At 31.3% G+C, this 23,831-nt stretch overlaps 1 protein-coding gene across 1 annotated transcript in view; it reads left to right on the top strand.

Annotated features, from left to right (window-relative positions):
• The window catches only part of LOC129233113 (serine/threonine-protein phosphatase 2A regulatory subunit B'' subunit beta-like), a 122,614-nt gene that overhangs the window by 26,142 nt on the left and 72,641 nt on the right, over positions 1–23,831 (top strand). Inside the window, exons 3-5 of the mRNA XM_054867176.1 lie at positions 2,928–2,960; positions 4,507–4,522; positions 4,586–4,615. Coding sequence (XP_054723151.1) covers positions 2,928–2,960; positions 4,507–4,522; positions 4,586–4,615 — 79 coding nt within the window. The remainder of the gene's footprint in view (positions 1–2,927; positions 2,961–4,506; positions 4,523–4,585; positions 4,616–23,831) is intronic.

The raw sequence follows: 23,831 nt of genomic DNA, 5'->3' as shown, positions 1-23,831 counted from the left end.
TGTGGCCCTATCGTGATAGTTATAAGCGAGTTTGGCTATATTTTTTGGTAGTAAAATTTTGATTTCTCATGAGAATTATTGCAGATTCTCCTATGTATCTGAATTTGAATAACATGATTTCAAATAACTAGTACAAGCTATTCAAAAGTATTCGTATTTTTGTTAATCATTTCCTTTTTTATTTATTAATGACATCATTCTTGAAAAGTTATTTAAAAAAAATCGTAAAAATTATTTTTTCATAACAGTTTTTTCGAGGCAAAAAAAGAATGCTTCGAAAACCTGTAAAGAGATCAAGGACATTTTATCACTTTACATATCAAGCTGTGAGTCCAAAAACACCACCAATATCGTTATGCTTCTTTTCTTTATATATTTGTTCAAAGAAGAATCGTTTTAAATGTATTTAAGTAATTTAGTAATTTAAATACAATTCCTTTCTTTATTTTTAAAAAGCTAAAAATGTGAAACAAATGTTTTTTTTTTTTTAATTTCTGAACTTTTTTGATGAAAATTATTTTTACTTACTGTCATGGTGCCTTCACAACAATTTTAACTCCACAAAAAGTTAGTTGTACACTTCCTGCTCACACCTGGATGATTTATTCAACACGAACTCGTGTTGCCACTCACTTACTCTGGTGGACATTTTTAATTCTATTATTGAAAATTACTTTCGCTCAGAAGGCTCTAATTTGTTGACTGTGCAATGACGTTATTTTCTTCGCTGTTTTTCTTTCGCAACGGTTTTTTCATGACAGAAACACTTTGTTGCTGTCCCAAGGGGTGTGAATCCACCACTGGTGTGATATTCTGGCGATACATGTCGCGTCATATTTTTAAATGACTGCTTCAAAAAACAACAAGCGTGATAACTATAACATATATAATACAGTATACAGGCGCTTGATTATTTTTTGGAATAACAAGACATGTATTCATGACCAAGAATTTTTTAAAAATTGGTGCAATTAACAAAAAATGTAGTCCATAAATATAGGAATATATTGTGTAGAAAAATAAATGGGAATTTTGAGTGAAACGAGTTAGTAAGTATCATTAACTCTTTTGATAAAAGACGCGGTTAAAAAGACGGTTTTAAAAGTGATTCAATAAAATAAATCAAGCGTAAAAATAAAAACAAAAATAAGTTCCACATCTGTGTGTTAAGCAGTAGAGATAAATTCGAAACCCTGAATATCCTTGTAACGCTCTCAACTTCTTTTTTCCTCTCTATCAAAACCATTTTCCTAAAAGGAAAAACGCAACACATTTTTTTAAAATAGTTTTTCTTACGCCATTACCTTTATCGAGCAGGAGAATTAATTTGGATTTAAAAGAAATACTTCGACTTAAGTTCTTAGCTCTCAAAGAAATTGTCTTCCGCTTCACAAGAGCAAAGAAAGCTTGTTTGGATTTATTTCAAAGTGGATTTTCATTCTTTATTATCTATTGGCAACAACTCCATCGAATAGGCAGACGATTTTAATACTTGCAAAAGACATAGGGGCAATGTTTTCTGACTTGACGCAACTTTTAAAAAAGTATTTATAAACCGTAAAAGAAAGGGGAAAGAACTTCTGCGAAGCTACTAGTTACACAATGTGTCTGTTTTTTTGTCCGCTTGGAAGTTTACTGCGATTTTCTTCTCAAAACGGTCCTCTTACAGAAACATACAAGTTGACTCTTCGTAAACGTTGGATTTTTAATGATACTTCTGAAAATAAATGTGAGTAAAAATAATTTTTTCCTCTCCTCCATTTTCTATTACTATAAGATCATTTGAAGCAGTGAGAAGCAAAGTGATGTAAGTAACAAAATCAAAAATTTGGAGATTTTCAGTTCAAATTAATAGGTTAACCTGCCCTCTGTTCTGGTGCAAAAGATGGTCCTAATAGCCCTGGTAAGAGGTGCTATACTGCATTATTTAGAAAAACTTTTCAATGAAAGCCTACCCAGGATCGCAACTTTGAACACATTTTACTCAAAACTTGAAATTGTCCACTTACAACCTTTTGCTTCTCACTGCCTCATATGCATATTAAACACTTGTTTCGGTTTAAAAATTCGTTAAACATTGTCATTTCACTCAATCCAGCGAATACAATCCTAATTTCTTGACAGCAACGAAATCTTTATCGCTTTCTTTTCGCGAGTACCATTGGTTGTGGTTCTGCATAACTTGATTGACGCGCCCTCATGATTGCTGTTGTTAATTCCGTCTTCAAAAATTACTTTCGTACAGAAGTTCATGATTTATTGATTGCGCTTCAGAGCAAATGAAAAACACTACTAAATCAGCATAATTTATAATTTATTTTTCTTAAATTTCCGTAATACACTAAAACCTGTCTACAACAATTCTGTTGGGACCTAAAAAAAATATTGTTATAGATAAGTTATCGTTATAGACAGTATAGATTTATGTTCACCTCTTTATGCGGTGTGTATAATATATTGAGTTTAAATTAAATAAAAATCAAACTATTTTAATAATTTAATAATAGGTATCGTAATCTTTCAGAAATTTTAGCTTTTCTAATTAATATGAATAACATTTGAAAATGTCTTTACATACTACACAATATCAGTGTTCTTCCAATATTTCTGATAATTATTCAGGAAGTAATTTTTAATACACAAAAAGCGGTGATAATTAAATAAATCAGTTCTTATGCTTTGAAAGAAAAAAAAAGTATATATTATCGTTAAAGACAGGTGCAACTGAAATTCAATTATCGCTATAGAGAGGTTGAAAATACATTAGGTGAATGAGATTTTTTCCCGGGCGAAGGGTAATATTGTTATAGACAGGTTTTTTGTTATAGACAGTATTGTTATACGCAGGTTTCACTATTTTCATCCTTCATGTGTTGTCACTGAAATGGCAAAAAAGAAAAAAGAAAATGAGGAGTATAACTTGACAGCAATTACTTAAAACTGTTATTTCACCTCAAAAGGTCATTCCATCACATTCGGAATTTAAGCAAATGAATTTTAGACTTTCATTACAATCTACTTAGCTAAAAGCACTCGTTTTCTTGCCTTTCTAGAATCAAACGAGTTGATGTGTGCATCACATGACTTTTTTTACTCCAATTTAATGTCATTTCCACATTACAGGCAATAGTTTACTCTCTATTTATCACCAACTGTGGCCAAATTGTAACAGATTTAAAATTTGAAAAAATCGCCAAATTTCTCGCCAAGGTGGCGACAAAACTTTGCGACCAAAAGACTGGCAATATATCGCCAAGTGCCCGCCAAATAATAACACCACTTGAGTTTACATCGAAATTAACAATGATTTCATCCCTAAAAGAAAGACCCCCTTTGGAGCATACGAATGCAACCAAAAAGGAAGGTGCACAACTAGACCCCCACAAGGAGTCTACGTACAAAATTTTAACTTTCTAGAACTTATCGTTCTTGAGTTATGCGATATACATCCGCACATCCGCACATACGCACATACATACGTACTACAGGCGTCACGAGAAAATTCAATGTAATTAACTCGGGAATCGTCAAAATGCATGTTTTGCGTGTTTATACGTTCTTAGGCACTTACGTGTGGTCGAGTCCAAAAAAAAGCTCAATATTCATTCGGGGGTGAGCAAAATAGAAATTAAAGTCAATTTTTGAGTATTTTTTTTTTTTTTTTTTTTACGAATACAATACTTCCTTTTTTGTATAAGGAAGTAAAAATATCTACTTTATGAAATATATTCTTTTTCTTTTAGCTTTTCACAAGCGCGGAAGAAGTGTTTCCAAAAAAGATTGATATTTTTTTCTAGAGTCTTTTCCATTAAAAATTCTTCCGACAGATTCTTGACTTGACGAAGTGTCACTTCACCCTATTCCATCTGCTCTTCTTCAACAGGCATTAGTACATCACTCGATCCTTAGTGTCATTCAAAATAACTTCTGAAAGGTTCCGCGTGACTGTTTCTAAAATTATTTAATATCATGAACGATTTTTTTTAACCGCTTCTTAGTAATCAAATTTTTCGTTAAAAATAGTATGTGGCTGTGGCGATGTTTGACAAACGAAATAGCACTGACAAAGAGGGGAAATAAAATACTAAGACTTTACTTTGAAACTTTCAAAACAATTTTAAGTAACCATTGTTTTTTGTCATTTGAGGCAGTGAGAAGCAAAGGGATGCAAGTGGCAAAATTAAAAATTTGGGGATAACCAGTACAAATGGTAGGTGGACCTCTCCCCGGTCTTGAGTCAAGAGATATGTAGCACTAGTAGCCCTAGTAGGTGCAGCTGTACAGCATAATTTAGCATAAAAATTCAATGAGAGCCTACCTATGACGTTATAAGTCGTTTTACTCAAAACTTAAAAATGTCCATTTCCATCCCTTTGTTTCTCACTGCCTCATATGTATTTGTTCAATGTTATAATCCTCATTTTCTCAAAAAATATTCATTACTGTTCCTTTATTCAATCCTTATTCTTAAGTTCTTTTTCCTAACTTCTTCACTCAGATATATAGCCAAACTGTGAGCATAGTAATCTTGATACTTAATTGTGCAAAAACCTCTTTTATCAGAATTTCATTCACATTAATGAAGAAACATTAAATAGAATTATACGCTGGCATAGTTTCGTTACTTACATTTACTTGTGTTGTAACTGAATAATATTGAAAGCATTTTTGCTCAAAAAGCATTTTACTTTTCGCGATATAGTTTTTCTTTCTTTCCCTTTTTTAGATTAATTTAATAACTTGGAATCAACTTTTGCTCACTAAAAGTTTTATAAATAGCTTCTTCCATCACATTAATTAAATATATTCCTGATATTCATGCGCACGAACCGTAAAAAAAATTTACCAACAAAGTATGATGTAAAAAAGCGCTAGAAAATTGTTTATTCACGGCAATCAAATAACAGGAAGAGGCGCACATTACAATGTGTAGCTTTACAATGTTTGGATATATCTATCAGTAAAAATTTACTAGTAAATTTCATAGTTAGTTTTCTTTATATTGTAAAGTTTACTATTTAATTTAGTTGGATAAGATTTAATTTTTTTCTCATATTAATTAAGTATATCCTGTTATGAGCTGAAAATTAAGTACTTCATTTTTCATTAATGTTTTTGCAGAGAAAAGTTCTTTGATTTACTTATCTCACTAATTTAAAAATTTTGGCTATATTCATAGAAATGAAAATTTACGCAATTAACATATTTCAGTTCGCGATAATTTAATAATTTCATGTATAGTTACGCATAAGGTATTTAATCTATTTTTGTTCTTTTTCAAATTTAATTAAATTTTTTCAGACTGTGCAGTAAAAGATTAATGAATAACTTTTGTGTTCGTTAACTTGAAGCAGATGAACTTAAATATGAGAAAAGGTTGATGATTTACCCACCCTTCATAATAGTAAACACTTAACTTTCAAGAGATTTGTGCGCAGATTTTGTTTTAGTACAGTGGATCCCAACGTTTTTGAGCCCAACGTCTCTTCTAGAGGTTAACTGACACCTATCGCACCCCACCCCTTCTCTCTTCAAAAAACCATAACTTGGCACTAATGTATATTGATAATATTGAAAACATTAAAGCCTAATTTATATATGAAGTGTGTATGAGACACAAAGTAATTTCATCCAATCATTCTTCCTTTCTCTCTCTCTCTCTCTCTCTCTCTTCCAAAACAAACTGCCAGGTATTTGAAGGACTGATTCAACAATTACCATGGGTGTACTTCTCAAAAACAGAAATACATTTTTTATGAAATTATTTTCTTTTTTAAATTGGAACCCATGGGCTATTAAAAACACTGACACTTAAAATTAAAAACAACGGCTAAAAATTTGAAAACTCATTAATTTTGTGATGAATGATGAAATGTTTTCTTAAGTCTCAACCGCGGTGTGAGTAGGAAGTTGTTGAACTTTGATTTGTTTCTTTTTTAACTTTCGATTCCTGAAGTGAGCTCTTAACAATCAGTTTCGTATAATTTTTCAATTTCGATATTCGCTGGTTTTTTATTATCATTATTTTGTCTTTTAAATGCTCATCGCCCACTTATCTCCCCTCACGGATTTCTCGCCCCCCAGTTTGAGAACAACTGTTTTAGTTAACTTTTGCATTCGAATCACTTTCGATTTTAAATAATCATGTATTCATGATGTGCATTCGTGGAAACATGGAAATCTCCAACTTTTAAAAGCTTTTGGTTCGAAAGTTTTTTTACAAGTATCAATAAGCAACAAAATTGCCAAATTTCATTCTGTTGTGAATCGTGAAATCTATTCAAACGCTGTTACAAATAATGCTAGTTCATTTCTGTCTTATTTGAAAGCTTCATAATAATAATAATAATAATAATAATAATAATAATAATAATAATAATAATAATAATAATAATAATAATAATAATAATAATAATAATAATAATAAAATTTTACATTACATTTTTCGCATAAACTTTGCGATTATTGTTTAACTTTTCTGCGATTTTTCTCACAGAATTATGATATAATTAAAATTATTAATTATTTGATGTTAATTTTTCTGTAAGTTAATTAAATTTAAAATTTTGCAAAATATTACGTAACATAAATTTATCCCGTAGTAAAATTTTTCTTTGCATATAAAAATTTCAAAATTTAAAATACCTCACCTGTCTGTTAAATTTTTTACCGGTCTGTGTATCAATCAAGGTTGAGAAACACTGATCTGTTAGAGCTCCAGATTTATCTTCCCCGCAATGGAGTAAATAAAGTTAATACCTCAATGGATATTAACTTTATTTATTCATACCCCAGTGGGTATTAACTTATTGGTACATTTTTAAAGAATTGAAAGTAGATACTGTGGACATATATAATCTTGTGAACCTTTTGAAAATAACATGTCACAGGGAATTTTAAAAGGTTTGTGCATGATACCTTGATACCCCTGGCTAAAACGTGTTACAGTCTAAACCGTTGCAAACTAACCGTACAGCAAAATCTTCTGGACAAGTGTAGCTTTTTAAATCTGCAAAACTCTTGGTAAATTTCTAAATTACAAAAAAAAATAGTACTAACTGATTTTTATGGCTCAAATTTTACTCTCATGCATTGAGAGCGTAGGACTCGTATTCGAAGATTTTATGACAAGATTTTGTGACAAGACTCTGATATTGTGTTTTCAGCCATAAAATGTTCTTAGCTAAGGAAAACTGTTTGCACCCAAAACAAACCTAAAAAAAGGCAAGTTACATACACTCAGAAGAAAAAAAAAGTTTCCTTACTGTGTGAAACTTCTCACAACTCAATTTACAGTTTTTAAAAATGAAATTGTTTTTCTGCTTTTATATTTACTTATGTTACGCTTCTGCGAAAAAATTATCAATGAAATTAATACTAATTAAATTAATTTTACCTAGGAAACTTTACAAAAGTATTTTTAAAATTTCAATTCTGACAAGTTTCCAACAAACAATTGGAAATCAATTCAAAGCAATAACATTTTTCTGAAAATCGATGTTTTATGTACCTACTGATTCTTATGTAAATCAAACAGTTTTTCATTTACTGAGAAATATTATTCAGTTTCAGTCATGGATGCAATTTTTCGTCTTTTTTCCCCCTATTTGCTGAGTTTTCAGGTTATTTTAGAAATATTCGCACCAAGAATATTGTTGAATTAAATACAACGAAACAAGTGTGGTACTTTTCCCTTACGTACATTCCCTTATCAACCAAGGCGAATTTTATTTTTTCTTAGTGCATGTCGATGTAGGGGGATATCGGGGCATAGTAAAATGGTAAAATACTTGCTCTGCTTTTAGCGTCACCAATCTAGTAATATTTTAAGTATGTAGTAACATATTATGTAGTCTATTCTAGTCAAGAATAAATTACCTATGAAAATCAAAGAACATGATAATGGGAGATTCCATGAAAAGTGATCCATGAAAATAAGAAAGGATCCTACGCATTTAACCAAAGTATTTTTATTCAATCAAGTTGATAGTGGCTTGAAGATAACCTGTGCAAAAATGTAAAATGTACCGCAGGTATTAAAAGAATGAATGTTGTGTCAGCTATGAGGGGCAAAATACAGCTATAAAAGGCATGATCTGCACCAGATTTGACAGTGATTTCGGATGATTGATCAAATAAAACAAAGGCTGTTACTGAGATACAAGTAGGTTACTTGTGTTATGTGGATAGGAAAAATCCAAACCACATAAGTTACCACAAAGGTTACCATCCCTCCAAAGAAGAGGGACAAGCCCCTGGAATCCTACAGAGCAACTCTCTGTCCCCCGAAATGACATAAAAAATCCCTATAAAATGAATTCCTCTAAAATATTCAATGGCGCAGTCTGCACCATGACCCTCCCCTTCCTGGGCGCCCCTAGTCAACAATGTTGGGGACTTTTAGTTCACGTGATTTGAAATTGACTTTAATAAATCATATTTTTGTACTAAAATGACTTTTGAATGAAAAAAATTACACATGCTGCCGCACTCGCAACACTCTTCAGAATACACGTAACGCACCATTATCACCAAATTAAAAAAATTATTTACTGCTTAAATTTTTTAAAAAAATCCCTAAACACACCTTTGATAATGTATCTGTCTATAGAAAACAAATCTTGATTATACTTTAAAGAATTAAACGTATGTGTACAAAGTTTCAAATACCTAGCTTTATAAAGGGTAACACACGTAACGAAATTTCAGAAAAATAATTTTTTTACAAAAAATTAGTATGAATCTGCAACTTTATTTTTTTACATGCTTAAAACACATGAAGATTTAACAACTAGTTGAGAAAACTAAGAAAAGTGGCCAGTAAGTTTGTTATAAAGGGCATTAAAGTTGAAAAATGTTATGTAAAAGTAACACACATAACGAAAGAATCGCAGTAATACAAGCAATTTTCAAAAATTAGTACTCATATTGAAACATTTTGTTGCACGTCAAAAATTATTTTTGTTATTATAAAATTATAAAAATATTGTTCTTAACATTTTAAATATGAATTGAAATCTACTAATATATTCAGTGCTGTATTTATTTCTTTAATATTAAGCTTATTTGTATTTTAAATGCTTTGTACTGTTAATCAAGTGAATGCGGGGCAAATTGGATGGGGTAAGGTGAAATAGTTCATTTCATTTACTTATTCATCCTTTATGAAATTACTTATGTTATCATTTATTAAGTACTTCATTTACATTCCTTCATTTAATAGCTCCCTTATTTATTCATTCATTCGCTTATTTTCTTATTCATTCACAATTTTTTTAACTGATTCATTTTTTCTCATTTATTAACTTATTTATTTATTTATTTATTTATTTATTCGTTTATTGATTCATTTCCTTTCAAATTCATTCATTCTTTTATTAACTTATTTATTTGATAAAAAATATCTTTGATATTTGAATAGAAAATATTTCATTGGAAAAATATCTTATATTTCACTTTGCCCCATTAAAAAAAAGTCAAAAATTTCCACCTTTTTTTTGAGGAACAAATGTTTTGCCAGAAATAAAATAAATAACGTTTCAATGTAAGTTTTATTATAAAATATATTGTTCTTTCTTTATGTGCCTTAATTTTAGAACAAATTTCCAACTTGTTCATTTTGAAAAAAGTAAGTTATCTTAACCAATTCATTTTGCCCCTACTTAAACCACAAAAATTCGTTCAAAGCTGCTAATCTCTACACACTACGCTTCCCCCAAATTAATTCTTAAAATGTTCACCGCAATAATTACTTCCCACAATTGCACGCATACATTTTTTTTCTCTTATCATTTGTTTGAATAGGAGGAGAAAAGTGTGTAGATGGACCGACGTGGGTTTGTTTAGAAACTCTTGAAAACGTCATGCCCAATACCTTACCTACATAAACGAATGTTTGGAAGACCTTGACGCCTATAGTAGGCGTTAAAAAGCTCAAGGTCTACCAAGAGCACTTTCAGCGACGACTGTCAGAATCGATGTAATTAGGGAGAAAGTCTGCCTCGATAAAACAACGTTAAAGTATAATTCTGATTTTTATTGATCTGTAAAGGGACAGAGAAATGTCATTGACATACTTTTCTGTTTTGTGAAAGTTCCCCCTCCCTCTGCTCTGCCAAAGTGAAGTATGAGAGTTTTGTGAGTAAAATTGTGCATTGAAATATTTATCTGTGAGTTTTTGTTCAGGGAATAAATTTTAACGAATAGTCTAGACAACATTTTTATTTCACTGATAAAAAAAAGATAGCTGTAAAAAAATACAAAAGATTTATGATGTATTTAGAATTTTCTGTTGAATATATTCTCAGACAAGAAACAATCAAAATTTCAGGAAGTCATAGCCCAAAAACGTCAACCATTTCTTCAAATGTGTATTTCCGTGATTAGTAATCCATCGTAAAATTTACTTTCACTCGTAGGGTAGACCGCACAATTAATAAACAGCTCGTTTTTTTTTTTTTTTTTGCTTCCAAAAAAACAAAAAAAGACATTAATAATAATGATAATAATAATAATAATAATAATAATGTTTTAAAAGGTTTGGTTTTTTTTGGATGAATTAATTGGCAGTTGCAACTTCATTCTATATCTCAAAAGAATAAATAATAGAAAATGCCGGTTTTTTTTTTCAAATGTAATTCAGTGAGCTGAATAAATATAATTAAAATTAGTCGAAACAAGAAACGATTTTTAAAAAAAATCTGTTTTTATGTCTCAATAGTTATTTCTATCAGATATTTATTATTATTAAATTTTACTGAAAGCACGAGGGAAAAAAATCCCGTGCGCCACAAACGTATCAAACGGGTTCACAGAAGTAAGTTGAAGAACGAATTGCTTGGTTAAACAAGAAGTTCCGTCCAGAACTAAACGAGCCTACTTTCCCTTATACCAATATCGACTTTCTAGTATCCGAACTATATTCTCAAAAGTAGCTAAAATTGCAAATTATTTCAAACATAATTTTTTAACATTTTAAGCTGATATCAAGAAGTAAAATATGCCTCGCTCATCTAAGAATTAGATGCATAAAAAATAAATGAACGAACAAATAAAGTAGCAGCACATTTTAAACAAAGCAGCTAATACATTTCTTTCCATTTAAAAAAACCTTTAACCACTTTCAAAATGGAAAAAAGAATTAAAATTAGTAAGCTAATTAAAATAAATACATCATATAAAAAAGTCGTTTGTTTTTTGCCCTGTTGCTAAAAAGTAATTTTAACAAGAAGTTCCGTCTAGAACTAAACGAGCCTACTTTCCCGTATACCCATATCTACTTTCCAGTCTCTGATCAATTTTCTTAAAAATAGCTAAAATCGCAAATTGTCTCAAACATATTTTTTTAATATTTTAAGCCGATTTCTAGGAATAAAATATGCCTCACTCATCTAAAGAATTAGATGCGTAAAAAAAATAAATAAACGAACAAATCAAATAGCAGCAACTATAAAACAAGTCAGCAAATACACTTTTTTCCATTAAAAAAATTCTTTAACCGCTTTCAAAAAGAAAAAAAAATAATAAGCTCATTAAACAGAAAACATCATATCAAAAAAAAAAAGTTTGTTTTTCCCCTGTTCACAAAAAATAATTTTTTAAATGAATTAATGTACTTTCGAAAAAAATAAAAACAATTAAATGTCAACTTAAAGAAATAATGTTCAGAAACATAAAGGACTTCTAGTTTATCTGAATACATAAATTAAAACTTTAGAGTGTCATATTAGTTAGGAATCGGAGTCAATCTTATTTTGGGATAAAAGAGTCAGATTCGGGAGTCGAAGGTATTTAATTCAAAGACTCGGAGTTAGAATCGGTCATTTTACTTCGAGTACGCAACTCTGCCAAGGTTTGTGGAGTCGGAGTCGAACTTATTTTGAGATAAAGGAGTCGAAGTTGAATATCCAAAAATCGGAGTCAGTCATTCCTCCGTGCATACATTTTTGCTAAAAGTACGAAGTCAGAAGTCGAAGTAGTTGAGTCGGAGGCCGACTAATTGTCAGGCACAGGAGTCGGAGTCGGAGTCAGGTGCACAAAATTCTCGGAGTCGAAGTCGGGAGTTAGTCGTCAAGAGCTATTTCCAACAAAATTTGTTTGAAGTAAATTCGCCTTCAAGCGCGGAATCTGCATTGACTTTCAGTTTTCCCGTAAGCGCTAATGTTAAGGGATTTGAAATGTTCAAAATTGAAAGGAAAATTGTTCAAATCAAAAAGATATTTTACATACATGTTTTTCATCAAAAGCTTTTTCCTACAAGTTTGTTTGAAGCAAATTCGCCTCTAAGTTCGGAACTGCCTTGAATTTTCCCGTTGGCGCTAATGTTAAGTTTTTTTGAACTGTTCAAAATTGAACAAAAAGTAGTTCAAATCAAAAAGTGAAATATGGGAATGAGGTGTCTTCGTCAAGATCTTTCGAACAAAAAAAGTTTGTTTGAATCGGACTATTCATTCAATAGTTATTGGGGGCGGGGACAGACAGACAAACCGACAGACATTTTTCCCCATCTCAATACCCTACTTTCCAACTTTTAATTTTTCGATATTTATTTATTTTTTTTAATTTATTTTTTTGCGATATTTTCAAGATGAATTGAGCCTTCTTTCATGCTTTTGTCTTCTTTCTCTGACTTTTACTGGGAAAGTAGGCTAAAAACAAAAATGAAAAATATGTAACTATGTACATTAAAATAGACATGAAAATGAAAAACAAAATGCGTTTACTACAATGACAGCTTTCTGTATCAGGAATTTTCAATCTTTCAAGCTTTGCGTCCTCCCTCTCTACCCTGATATGAGGTCACGCCCCCCTCCCCCTGTTCAAAGCAAATTAACAAACTTCTTTGGTACTGTACAGAAAAATAAGCAAGCATGTATGAATAAATTCCTTTTGATTTTTTCCACGAACTTGTTTTTTACGTGCACCTGGTTATAACGAGCAAATGTCAAGATCCCTTTGCTCTCGTTACAAGCGATTTCGGCTATGTATGCGATGTGTGAAGAAAGTATAAAATAATTCTCATGTTTCGTAATTAGTCTAAAAGAAACTTCTTAAAAATAGCTAAAATCGCAAATTGTTTCAAACATTTTCTTTTTAAATATTTTAAGCCGATTTCTAGGAATAAAATATGCCTCACTCATCTAAAGAATTAGATGCGTAAAAAAAAATAAATAAACGAACAAATCAAATAGCAGCAACTATAAAACAAGTCAGCAAATACACTTTTTTCCATTAAAAAAATTCTTTAACCGCTTTCAAAAAGAAAAAAATAATTAATAAGCTCATTAAACAAAAAGCATCATATCAAAAAAAAAGTTTGTTTTTCCCCTGTTCACAAAAAATAATTTTTTAAATGAATTAATGTACTTTCGAAAAAAATAAAAAAATAAAAACAATTAAATGTCAACTTAAACCGGCATTGTTTACAATGCCTAGATATTCAATAGAATGCAGGCGTTTTATACTTTGTCAGTAACATATCTAAATGATGTGGAGGTCCCGGGTTCAAATCTCGGCTTGGTCATGGACGTACTTTTTCTCTCCTGTCCTTGTCCTTCCTTTGTGTGAATGTGTTGTTATGCTGTGAATGATTGCCTACCCTATAAACTAGACCTTATGGCATGTGTGCACTGTGGAAGTCGGACTTGCCACCAAATTACGGTACAGTTGCAAAAGTGAAGCAGCGCACCCCAAATTGCTAGCCTGGCTGGCACAAGATAACAACAACATATCTAAAGAAATGCTTCAATCCTAAGTGAAAGGAATGGAAATTTAAATTCTGGAAAGGAGCAACGTCCTTCAAATATCTACGAAATGCTTTGCAAGAATCCCCATTCCACCCTTTCGGTCAAATGAAAGGATCCTCTTGACTACGAATAAAAGCCGCATGTGAACTCTTACAGAATCCCGCAGATATCTTTCCGCAACGCTGAATATACAATTAATCGTCTTTTCCTCCTACACATAATTTCTATTAGTTCATTAGGGTTCCACCCGGAGCGCTTTTTTAATTAAGTTTCATTTCTTCACGTAATTTTCATCTTCAACATAGAGCAGCAAAGCTAGTTTCTTGATTAATCGTATCATCGTATCATGCCTGACTGTGGATCTCTGGGGTAACGTATTAAGTTATTTTGGTAGGAAGTAGGACGAAAACGTAACTGGCGTTGATGTAACCCGGAAACTCAGTTTTCAAACAAAAACAGAAAGAAAAAAAGAACTCAATTTGCTTCCTTAAAAACAGATGGAATTCTTAGAGCAAATTCATCCCAATTAATGCTTGAATCTGCAGCTAAAACTTATACACATGTAAGAACTACAACAATATATTTGTACTAAAATGAAATGAATAGAAACAAAGTTAAAAAATTTAAAATATGCATACTATTGCGTGACCTTTTTCCATGCAAGTGACTTAGAGCTTTTCGATTAAACAGCGCAAATTTTGGGTCAGATGCCCGACCAAAAACCAGACCGTTCTTAATTAAAAAAGGGGCTCCTTGTAAAAAAAAACAACAACATTTTAAGAAAATAAAATTTGTCAATTGCAAACAATTAGCGCATTGGTTATTGCAAAATCACGATCAATAAATTTAACTTTATTTTAAAGTACATTATAGGAATGAACGTGTATAAAATTTGATAAAACTTTATTAATGAAGCACAAAAATTGCAAACTGTTGTAGCATGTGTAAAAACGTGAGTTTCTGCGTGAAACGTCTCATAAGAGCCTTTAGTCGGATGAAACTACTATGAAATAAAAATGCTCCTTGTAACCCAGAACACGAGTATGCTATAATTTGCAATAGTTGTACTATAATAAACACTGCTTTACGGAGGCAGTTACAGTTAAGAATGAACTTCATCCAGTGCTCTATTCCATGGCAATGTTTTTCCTTAGCGGCGCATTTTCCGTTAAGTTTCATGTTGATAAACTTGACTTTTATCTTTTTTCCTTACTGCTTTCTTTTTCCTTTCTTTCATTTTTTTTCAGCAGTCACATTGCTTATTGTTCTCATTTGACTGTTTTGATGTCCTACGATTTTATTTTCGCCCTGCCTCCCTCTGCAGCAGCACCATCGACCGGCCTCACAATGCTGCTCCTCTCGCGAAAACCGTCTCCAGGTTGTGTTCATATCCTACACACACACGCATACATACACACACACACATACCCACTCCCATGCCTACACACAGACACGAACATACTCGCCTACACACATACACACATACCCATCTTCCCATGCCTGCACACAGACACAAACACACATGCCTACACACTCGCACACAAACACACACATACCCACACACTCATGTCTAAACACAGACACAAATACACTTGCTTACATACACACACACACTCGTGATTGCGAAAAACATAATTTGAATTCAAAATGTCAAAATTCAAATTAGTTTTTTTTTTTTTTTAAATTCTTTGTTTACATGCGTATGCACATTCAACTCTGCTGACATTTTAATTCTGATGAATGGAAAAACATATGGGGAAACTAAGCAATTTTATTCTGTTTTCACGCTTTTTTTCTCCTGCGCTTGCTTTATTTAAGCATTTTATATTTCCGCAAAGCATGCTAAATATAAATCAGATCAACAACGCATCTTTTGCCATGCCCACGTGCTTGGTAAACAAGGTGTGGCCCGATTCCTTCTACGGATATCCCTGAAATAAAAGACGATTTTTTCGTCGTTTCATTTCTTTCTTCTCTCTAAACTGGCCAACTGATGAGGGATCTAGTTATTGTTATGAAAATTGTTATGGAGAAGCTTTTAACTGGCTCTTTTTAACGACGCGGAGGTTAATATCCGAATTGAAAAGGATCAGAGGAGAATTGAAAAGGAATAGACTCATCTTGGCCGAACTGTGTTAATAAACATTCTACTTTGAGGGAACAAGTTGTCTTATTTTCTGCATTCTATTCGTTTTAAAGGAAACATTCAATGAAACAATATTTAAACTTCTTATCTAATTTTTTTATTAAACAAAAAAGGAGAGTTTCATTGAATATAGTATTCACGCTAGCAAAAATGTATACTTTCATCTTCTTTTAAAACAGTTTACTCTTCGTTTTTAAGGTTTCATTTTTCTGATATAGTTTACGAGACATTATTTTTGTTGTTTTGACATTATGCAATAGGATTTTTACTGCATACCAAATATTTCATGTAATACCAAGGGGAAAAAAAACTCCTTAGAAATGGTTACATAGACAATACAAAGGTCACCTAAAAGTAAAAGCTGGTTTTTATCTAACTGTAAGATTTCAACATAGAGAATTGAAACTTGGTTGCGGCGAAAGGTGTATAGCTCCAAAAACTGAAGATGTACTCGAAATGTTAGCAATTATTCGGTTTTCTGCTATTTAAGCATAACTTCAAAATTGATAGGTGGAGGAATGTGGGGCAAAGTGAAATAGTTAAGTAAGCTGATCTTTTTCAAAATGAACAAATTGGAAGTTTTTTTTTTTGAAAATTACGGTACATAAAGTAAGAATATTGTATTTTATAATAAAACTTTCATTGAAACAGTATTTTTTATTTTTGGCAGTAAATTTGTGCCTTCAAAAAAAGGAGGAAATTTTTCCTCCTTTTTTATGGGGCAAAGTGAGAAACAAAATATTTTTCTAATAAAATTTTTTCTATTCAATTATGAAAAATATTTTTGATCAAATGAATCAATAAAAAAAATCTTGAACGAATAAATAAAAAGTAACTAGACAGTAAACGAATAATTAAATGGATAAATTTATTAATACATTCATTTGCTCAAACGAGTGAATAAATGAACAAATAACTGAATTATTGAATTACTAAATAAAGGAATGTAAATGAATACGTAAATGATTTAGTAAATGAATGAGTGAGTAAACGGAATAAACTATTTCACTTTGTCCCATCCACTTTGCCTCGCATGCAGGGGAATGTGGAGCAAAGGTTAAGGTGACTGAGTTTTTTCAAAATTAACAAATCGGAAATTTATTTTGAAAATTACAGTGCATAAAGACAGAACATTGTATTTTATAATAAAACTTGCTTTGAAACAGTATTTTTTATTTTTGGCAGTAAATATAAGTCTTCAAAAAAAAAGTGGAAATTTTTCACTTTTTTTTTTTTTGATAGGACAAAGTGAAAAAAAAAGTTTTTCTTATGAAATATTTTCTATTCGATTATAAAACATAATTTTGATCAAAAGAATCAGTAAATAAAAGGTTGAATGAATAAATGAAAAGATGATGAAACAATAAACGATGAATAAATCAATTAAATGTATAAATCAATTAATATATGAAGAAAAATGAGCGAATAAAATGATGAACGAATAAGAAAATAAATGAGTGAATGAATAAATATATAAGTGAATTATTAAATGAAGGAATGTAAATGAATTGATTAATAAACGAAAACATAAGTGATTATACTAAATGATTGAGTGTGTAAATGAAACAAACTATTTCACTTTGACCCATCCATTTTGCCCCGTATATACTTGACTAGGGATTGGAATACCGGTGTACCGAATTCCGGTACTTCGAGCAATTTTGCTATTTCGTAATACCGGTATTTGCTGAGGAAAATACCGGTATTCTCGGTATTAGCTGAAAATAATAAATAGTTTTAATTCAAGAATTTTTTCAATTTAACTTATTAAATATATACTTATATTTTAAATGTACCGGGTGGTTATAAAATAACGTGAGGTGTTCAGAGCCCTCTAGCAAATGAAGTATTCGACAAAACATTGCCAAATTTCATGGGCGTTCATATGGCCCCATGTTGAGCTTTAAGTATTGAGTGTATGGCGGCAACATTTCTTTGATAGCAGTTTTATTAGTCAGACATTTCCTACGGTATGGAGACCGTGGTCGTCCAATCTTTTACCTTGTGATTTTTAACCATGGGGATTTCGTAATGGTGTTGTGTATCTGCGACATGTTCCCGATATCTCGACTTTCAAAACTAGGAAAATGTTACAGGTTGGCGAAATTAATCCCCCCTCCCCGGATGTGTGTAAAATATTGCGCATTGTTTGCAGTACCTGGAAAATCTCGATGTTGGTGACAACCTCACTTGTTGGTAAAAATCATATTTTGTGAATGAAATTGATGCATATTTTATCAGTTAGCATTCAATCCTTCAATAGTCACAGTAATACACCTTTTCAACGCCACAATTTTACATAATGGCGATTTTTGGTACATTTTTTTCTGAAATCGAAATTCCATGGTCTACTATGTATGCCCATGAAATATGGCAATGTTTCGTCCACTACTTCACTCGCTAGAGGGCTCTGAACACCTCACGTTATTTTAAAACCAACTTGTACATTTATTTTCCCATGATACAGAACCGAAATCAATCTATTGATGTACAAATTTAGCTTCAAAAGCATGAACTAATAGAATATCATTAAACAAACGTATTTTGTGCACCATGTATTTATTTTTTAAATTTCCCTGATCGCTCATTTTTCCATTTGGGAAAGTTAATTTCGAGTGTAATTTTTAAAGCCCCCCCCCCCCCTCCCCCCTTGTCCGATGAACAAATTATTCAAACCATCAATTGCAGGAATGCTTTATGATTTTTTTTTCTTAAATATTTGTCTCAACTCTACTAAATTTTGACAAAAACTGTTTCTTGTTAGCATTACAAATGGCAATTTGTTATCACCAGTATTGGTTTGCTGTACCGTCTCGCTATTCTGGCTTCATACTTAGCACGATAATATTTTAGAAATTATATATTGCCTTAAAAAATTGCATAGAGGAAAAACATAAATATGTTCCACGAATTCAAATATATTTTCAGATATTTACATAATTATAATTGCAAAGCATTTTGAAAAGAAAACTAAAACGAATAAGAGAAACCAACATGATCAAATTTTAGTCAAATTTATCGTAAATTTCAAACCAAAGGACTAATAAAAAGTAAACACAAACCCCTTCTGTTCAAGAGAAAATGATGTTAATATTGGAAAAGTATCGTCTCTCAGGAAAGAAATTTAAACTAGCTTTAAATTAAAAAAATAATAGAAATAGACACAATACGAAAGAAACACACACACACAGACACAAAAGGGTTTATCCAAAAATGACATGCAACAGACCGAATTTTTTTGAATATAAAATACTTTTAGGCAATTAAATTAGAGGAGGTGTATCACGCATTGTTAACAGTACCACCGACCTGTGTGAATTCAGAAAGAGTATTTCAACTATAAGAAAATTGACCGCTAAAATGAGTTCTAGGCTTAGAGACAATTCAATAGATGTATTATGTTTTTCACTAGTATTGATTTTTTGTTATGACATTTGTTGCTTCATTTTATATTAGTTCACAATACGTTTTCAGAATACAACTTTTGTACAAAATTATGAAATGTGGCAACGAAACAATATGTTTTCAAGTAATTTTTAAGAAATTTCAAATACCGGTATTCCGGTATCACGTTTTAAAAATACCGAATACCGGTATTGAATTTTTGGTTCAATATTGCAATCCCTGTACACTTGACTAATTGTACAATTTATTTAAAACACAGATAAGCTTAATATTAACTAAATTAATACTGGATTGAATATTGGAAGGTCTCAATTAATATTTAAAATATTAATAACGATAACTCTATAATTTTGAAATAACAAAAATAATTTTTGACTTACTACAAAATATTACAATATGAGTATCATTTTTAAAAAATTGTCTGTATGACCAAAAGCTTAAATCCTTGGTGGTATTTTTTCCCTGACTGGAATAGACTATCTGTGGTACTACATAGTAAGCATAATGCCAGATAGGTGGAGCTAAATGTGGAGAAAATATTTCCCCATTTCACTTTGCCCCGCTATTTCACTTTGGCACATGTTCCCCTACTTGACTAATAGTACAAAATATTTAAAATACAACTAAACTTAATATTAACTAAATAAGTACAGCACCGAATATTGGAAGGTTTTAATTAATATTTAAAATGTTGATAACAAGAACTTGATCATTTTATTATAACAAAAATAATTTTTCGCTTACAAAAAATATTATAATAGGAGCATTAATTTTTGAAAATTGCCTGTAACATATGTTCTAATCATTGGCAGTATTTTTTTCCTGATTGGAGTAAACTACATGTGCCACTACATAGTTAAAATATTACCAGGTAGGTGGCGCTAAAACCAGAGTAAATATTTCTCCATTTCACTTTACCTCACATTCTCCTACTGCAGATAAAACGTTTTGAATTCCTGCATGCCAGCTAACGTTTTAAGCTTTTGATTTGTTGGAAAAATAGCTCGTAAACTAATCAAATTAAAAAAATAAAGGGGTAGGGTGTATGTTTTACGCCCGAAACTCGTTGCGATTAAGATTTTTCGAAGAAAATTTGTCTGTTAGATCAGAACTTATGTAGGATTCAACTTTACCCGTAGAGTCAAACTTTAAATTATTTTGAACGGATCAAATTGAACGAAAAATTATTTAAAAAAATCTATATATATAAAAATCTCGTGTCACGATGTTTGTTCGGGGTAAACTCCGAAACTACTCAACCGATTTTTCTCAAATTTCATATCAATGTGTCATTTGGTCCAACTTAAAAGATAGGATAGTTTTTATAATTTTTTACTGCAAATTTCATATTAATTATGCAATAATAGTGTGAATTAATTGTTTAGTTCTAAAAATTCTTAATAGATGGCGGTGTAAGTTAATTAATCGATATAACTCTAACATCGTATGACTTACTGCTAAAAACACCATGATAAAAAAAGCTCAGAGATGTTGCTTAGAATTTCTATATAACGTTTCGGGATATTACAGGTTATTATTTACTTCCTGAGAAAATCAACTATATTTTTCAAAACGTTTCCTTGAATTGCTACAAATTGCAGATTTTACACCGTTGTGAAAAGTATTTTTCTCCACCAGTATCAAGATTAACTAAACGTATTTAATAGGTGTATCGGTTTCGGAGTGATTGCGGTTTGTCTAGATTGACTCAACACCCAATGAGTGCGAAAAGTTGTCTGGATCACGAAGCTTTGCAAGAGTTGCAGAGAAACTACATTCGAGCTACTTGCTTGAGAGTCTGTCTTCGCGTTGGCAATGCGTGTATTAATGCTTTGAGAGCTTTCTTAGAAAAGCAGGAAGGTTCCAGGCTATTATATTAATCCTGCGTTTGGCTTCTCTGCAAGTGCCAGAATCATAACTGCCTTTTTAACCAAGAAGACTACTGAATTCTTCAAAAATATTCCAGGTTTATTTCAGGAAAGTTAATGAATTTAAGCGGAAAACAATTATTTTCTTTATTTTGTTCCGCAGGAAATTTTTAATATCATTAATTCTTGCAAAGATACATTCGCAACAGAAAATTGCAGTGACAATTGCATCGTCAGGCATTGCTGCTACTTTTTATAGATGGTACACGAACAGCACATTCAGCTTTAAAGTTGCCTATTAGATATTCATAACAAACAAAACACAATGTGTACAATAAAGAAAAAAAAAGAAGTGGTATGGCTGTAGTGTTGCAAGAGAGTGAAATTATAATTTGGGATGAGTGTACTATGTCTCATGAGTAAAAGCATTCATTCGAAGCACATCATAGGATTATGCAAGATTTGAATGGCAACGATAAACTTTTAGGCGAAATTGTCTGAATACTGTCTGGGGACTTCCGGCAGACATTACCAGTTATTCCGATGAAATCAACGCATGTTTAAAAAAAACGTTTTTTATTGCGTAATGACGAGATAATGCGATTGGCCATGAACATGCGAGTATAAACGCAAAATAATCTAATCGCATAAGTATTTTCTAAGCAATTGCTGAGTATTGGAAACGGTGAAATTGAACTGTATCAAAATATACAGTACAACAAATAGCCAGACAATTTCTGCACTGCCGTTGAGACGAAAAGTGAACTAATTGAGAGTCTATTTCCAGATAAATTTAATTTTTTAAAAATCATAATTGCCTCTGTAATCGCGCTGGTTTTGTAGCAGTTTTGTTTTCGGTAAACATTCCCGAGCAGACAGGAATATTTGTGGATCGTCAATTGTCGACTGTCAAATACATATCCTGATGCATTTCGCAAGTTGTATTTATTGGTAGCACAAAGTCATTGGGAGTTGACACTTTCTAATGCAGGTTTGACATAAGGAGAAACAGTATTCGTCAACTGTTTAAAACAATTTTGACGACATACTATCCAACACAATCATTATTTTTTAAGGATAAACTATATTACTTTCACGTTTGAAGACGTATTTCATAAAGTTTAACAAACACACAAATGTCCAAATCCAGATTTTACACCAGAGATGAATATGAAGCTTTAGTTTTAAATGAAGGTTTTTGCGTTTCAATTTCAAATTTACCACTTAGTTATTATGATATGCCGTCACTTGATAGTTGGGCCACCGACTTAGTTAACACTGATTTGCAACGTATAACAACAGAGCAATGACTCTGTCTTAGCTACAATTATTGCGAATAATGAGCCATTACTGACGGCTTTAAAAAAAAGCTCTCCATTGATGCTGAACAAGTTGTCGATGAAAACAAAGCAGTAAACACTTCAAATGAATTTTTAAATTCCCTGGATACACCAGGAATGCGTCTACACGATTTCCGGTTGAAAATTGGCTCAACAATTTATTCTTTTTCGCAATTTAAACCCACCTAAATTACGCAACGGTACACGTTTCTACATAAAGTCAACAATATTTGTCGGAAAAGTTTAAAGGAGAAATGTTTGTGTTGCCACGTAATCCATTATTAGCGTCATAATTTTCAAACACATTTGAAAGGCTTCTATTTTTGATTCGTTTAGCTTTTGCAAAGACCATAAATAGATTTAAAGAACAAAAAATGTCTTCTTTCGGTTTGTTCTTGAAACATAAATATTTCTCTTATGGGCAACGAAATATTGCCTACTCACACGTGGAAAGTTATCATACTTTTCGTATTAGCAAAAGACTGGTTGATCAAGAACCTTGTGCACAACTTAGTGCTTAGACAGTTTTCAGTTTTCAAATAATAGAAACAATAGTTCGAAGTCAATGTTATCTACTTCATTGAAAAAATTTAATTTTTATACATTTTTAATTTAGTTAGTGTATTTTTTAAGAAGTTATTGTTTACAAACTATAGAGAAAGCTAATGTGAATAAAATGTAGTGTAGAATCTAAAAGTGTATGGTGGTTTACGCTAAGTTTCTACATTCGGTTATTTTACAATCAGTTTCGATATTTACTATCACTTTCAATTTTTTTTTTTTTTTTTTGCGGAAGTTATACTTACAAAATTTACTAAGCGTAAGTATAGTGCTTTTTCCATAGAAAATTTAGTTAGTACTTATTGAATTCAATAAGTACTTTCTTCAACCTGCACGGTAAAAAAAAAAAAAAAAAAAAAAATCCGAAACGTTGCTGAGTAAAAATTTTCGATAATTGCTTGCAGTTCTGCCTAAGCTTTGGCTATGTTTGCATTACTGCTTATAGAAGTTCCTTAATAAATCAGAAAGGTACTAAGCATTTTTTTGTATCCCTTCCTAAGTTTACATTAAAGTTCCAGAAACACGACTAACTTCAAACGGGGAGATCTTCGAATTTTTCAAGAGGCTTCCGAGATGATTTCAGGAAGGTTATTAACTTTTATCGGAAAACTTTCCGGGTTTTGGCTTGACATGATACTGGCAGAAATTGGCCACATCAGCTGCCCATAATTTTCCAGGAACATTTAGGAATCGTTTTTAAATTGAATAACGCCCATTATCAATCTCATATGTTATAAATTCGGCTATACTATTTTAAGCTCTATTA

The sequence above is a fragment of the Uloborus diversus genome, chromosome 1 (assembly GCF_026930045.1).
Source record: "Uloborus diversus isolate 005 chromosome 1, Udiv.v.3.1, whole genome shotgun sequence".
NCBI lineage: Eukaryota > Metazoa > Arthropoda > Arachnida > Araneae > Uloboridae > Uloborus > Uloborus diversus.
This window is presented reverse-complemented; position numbering and strand designations above follow the sequence as displayed.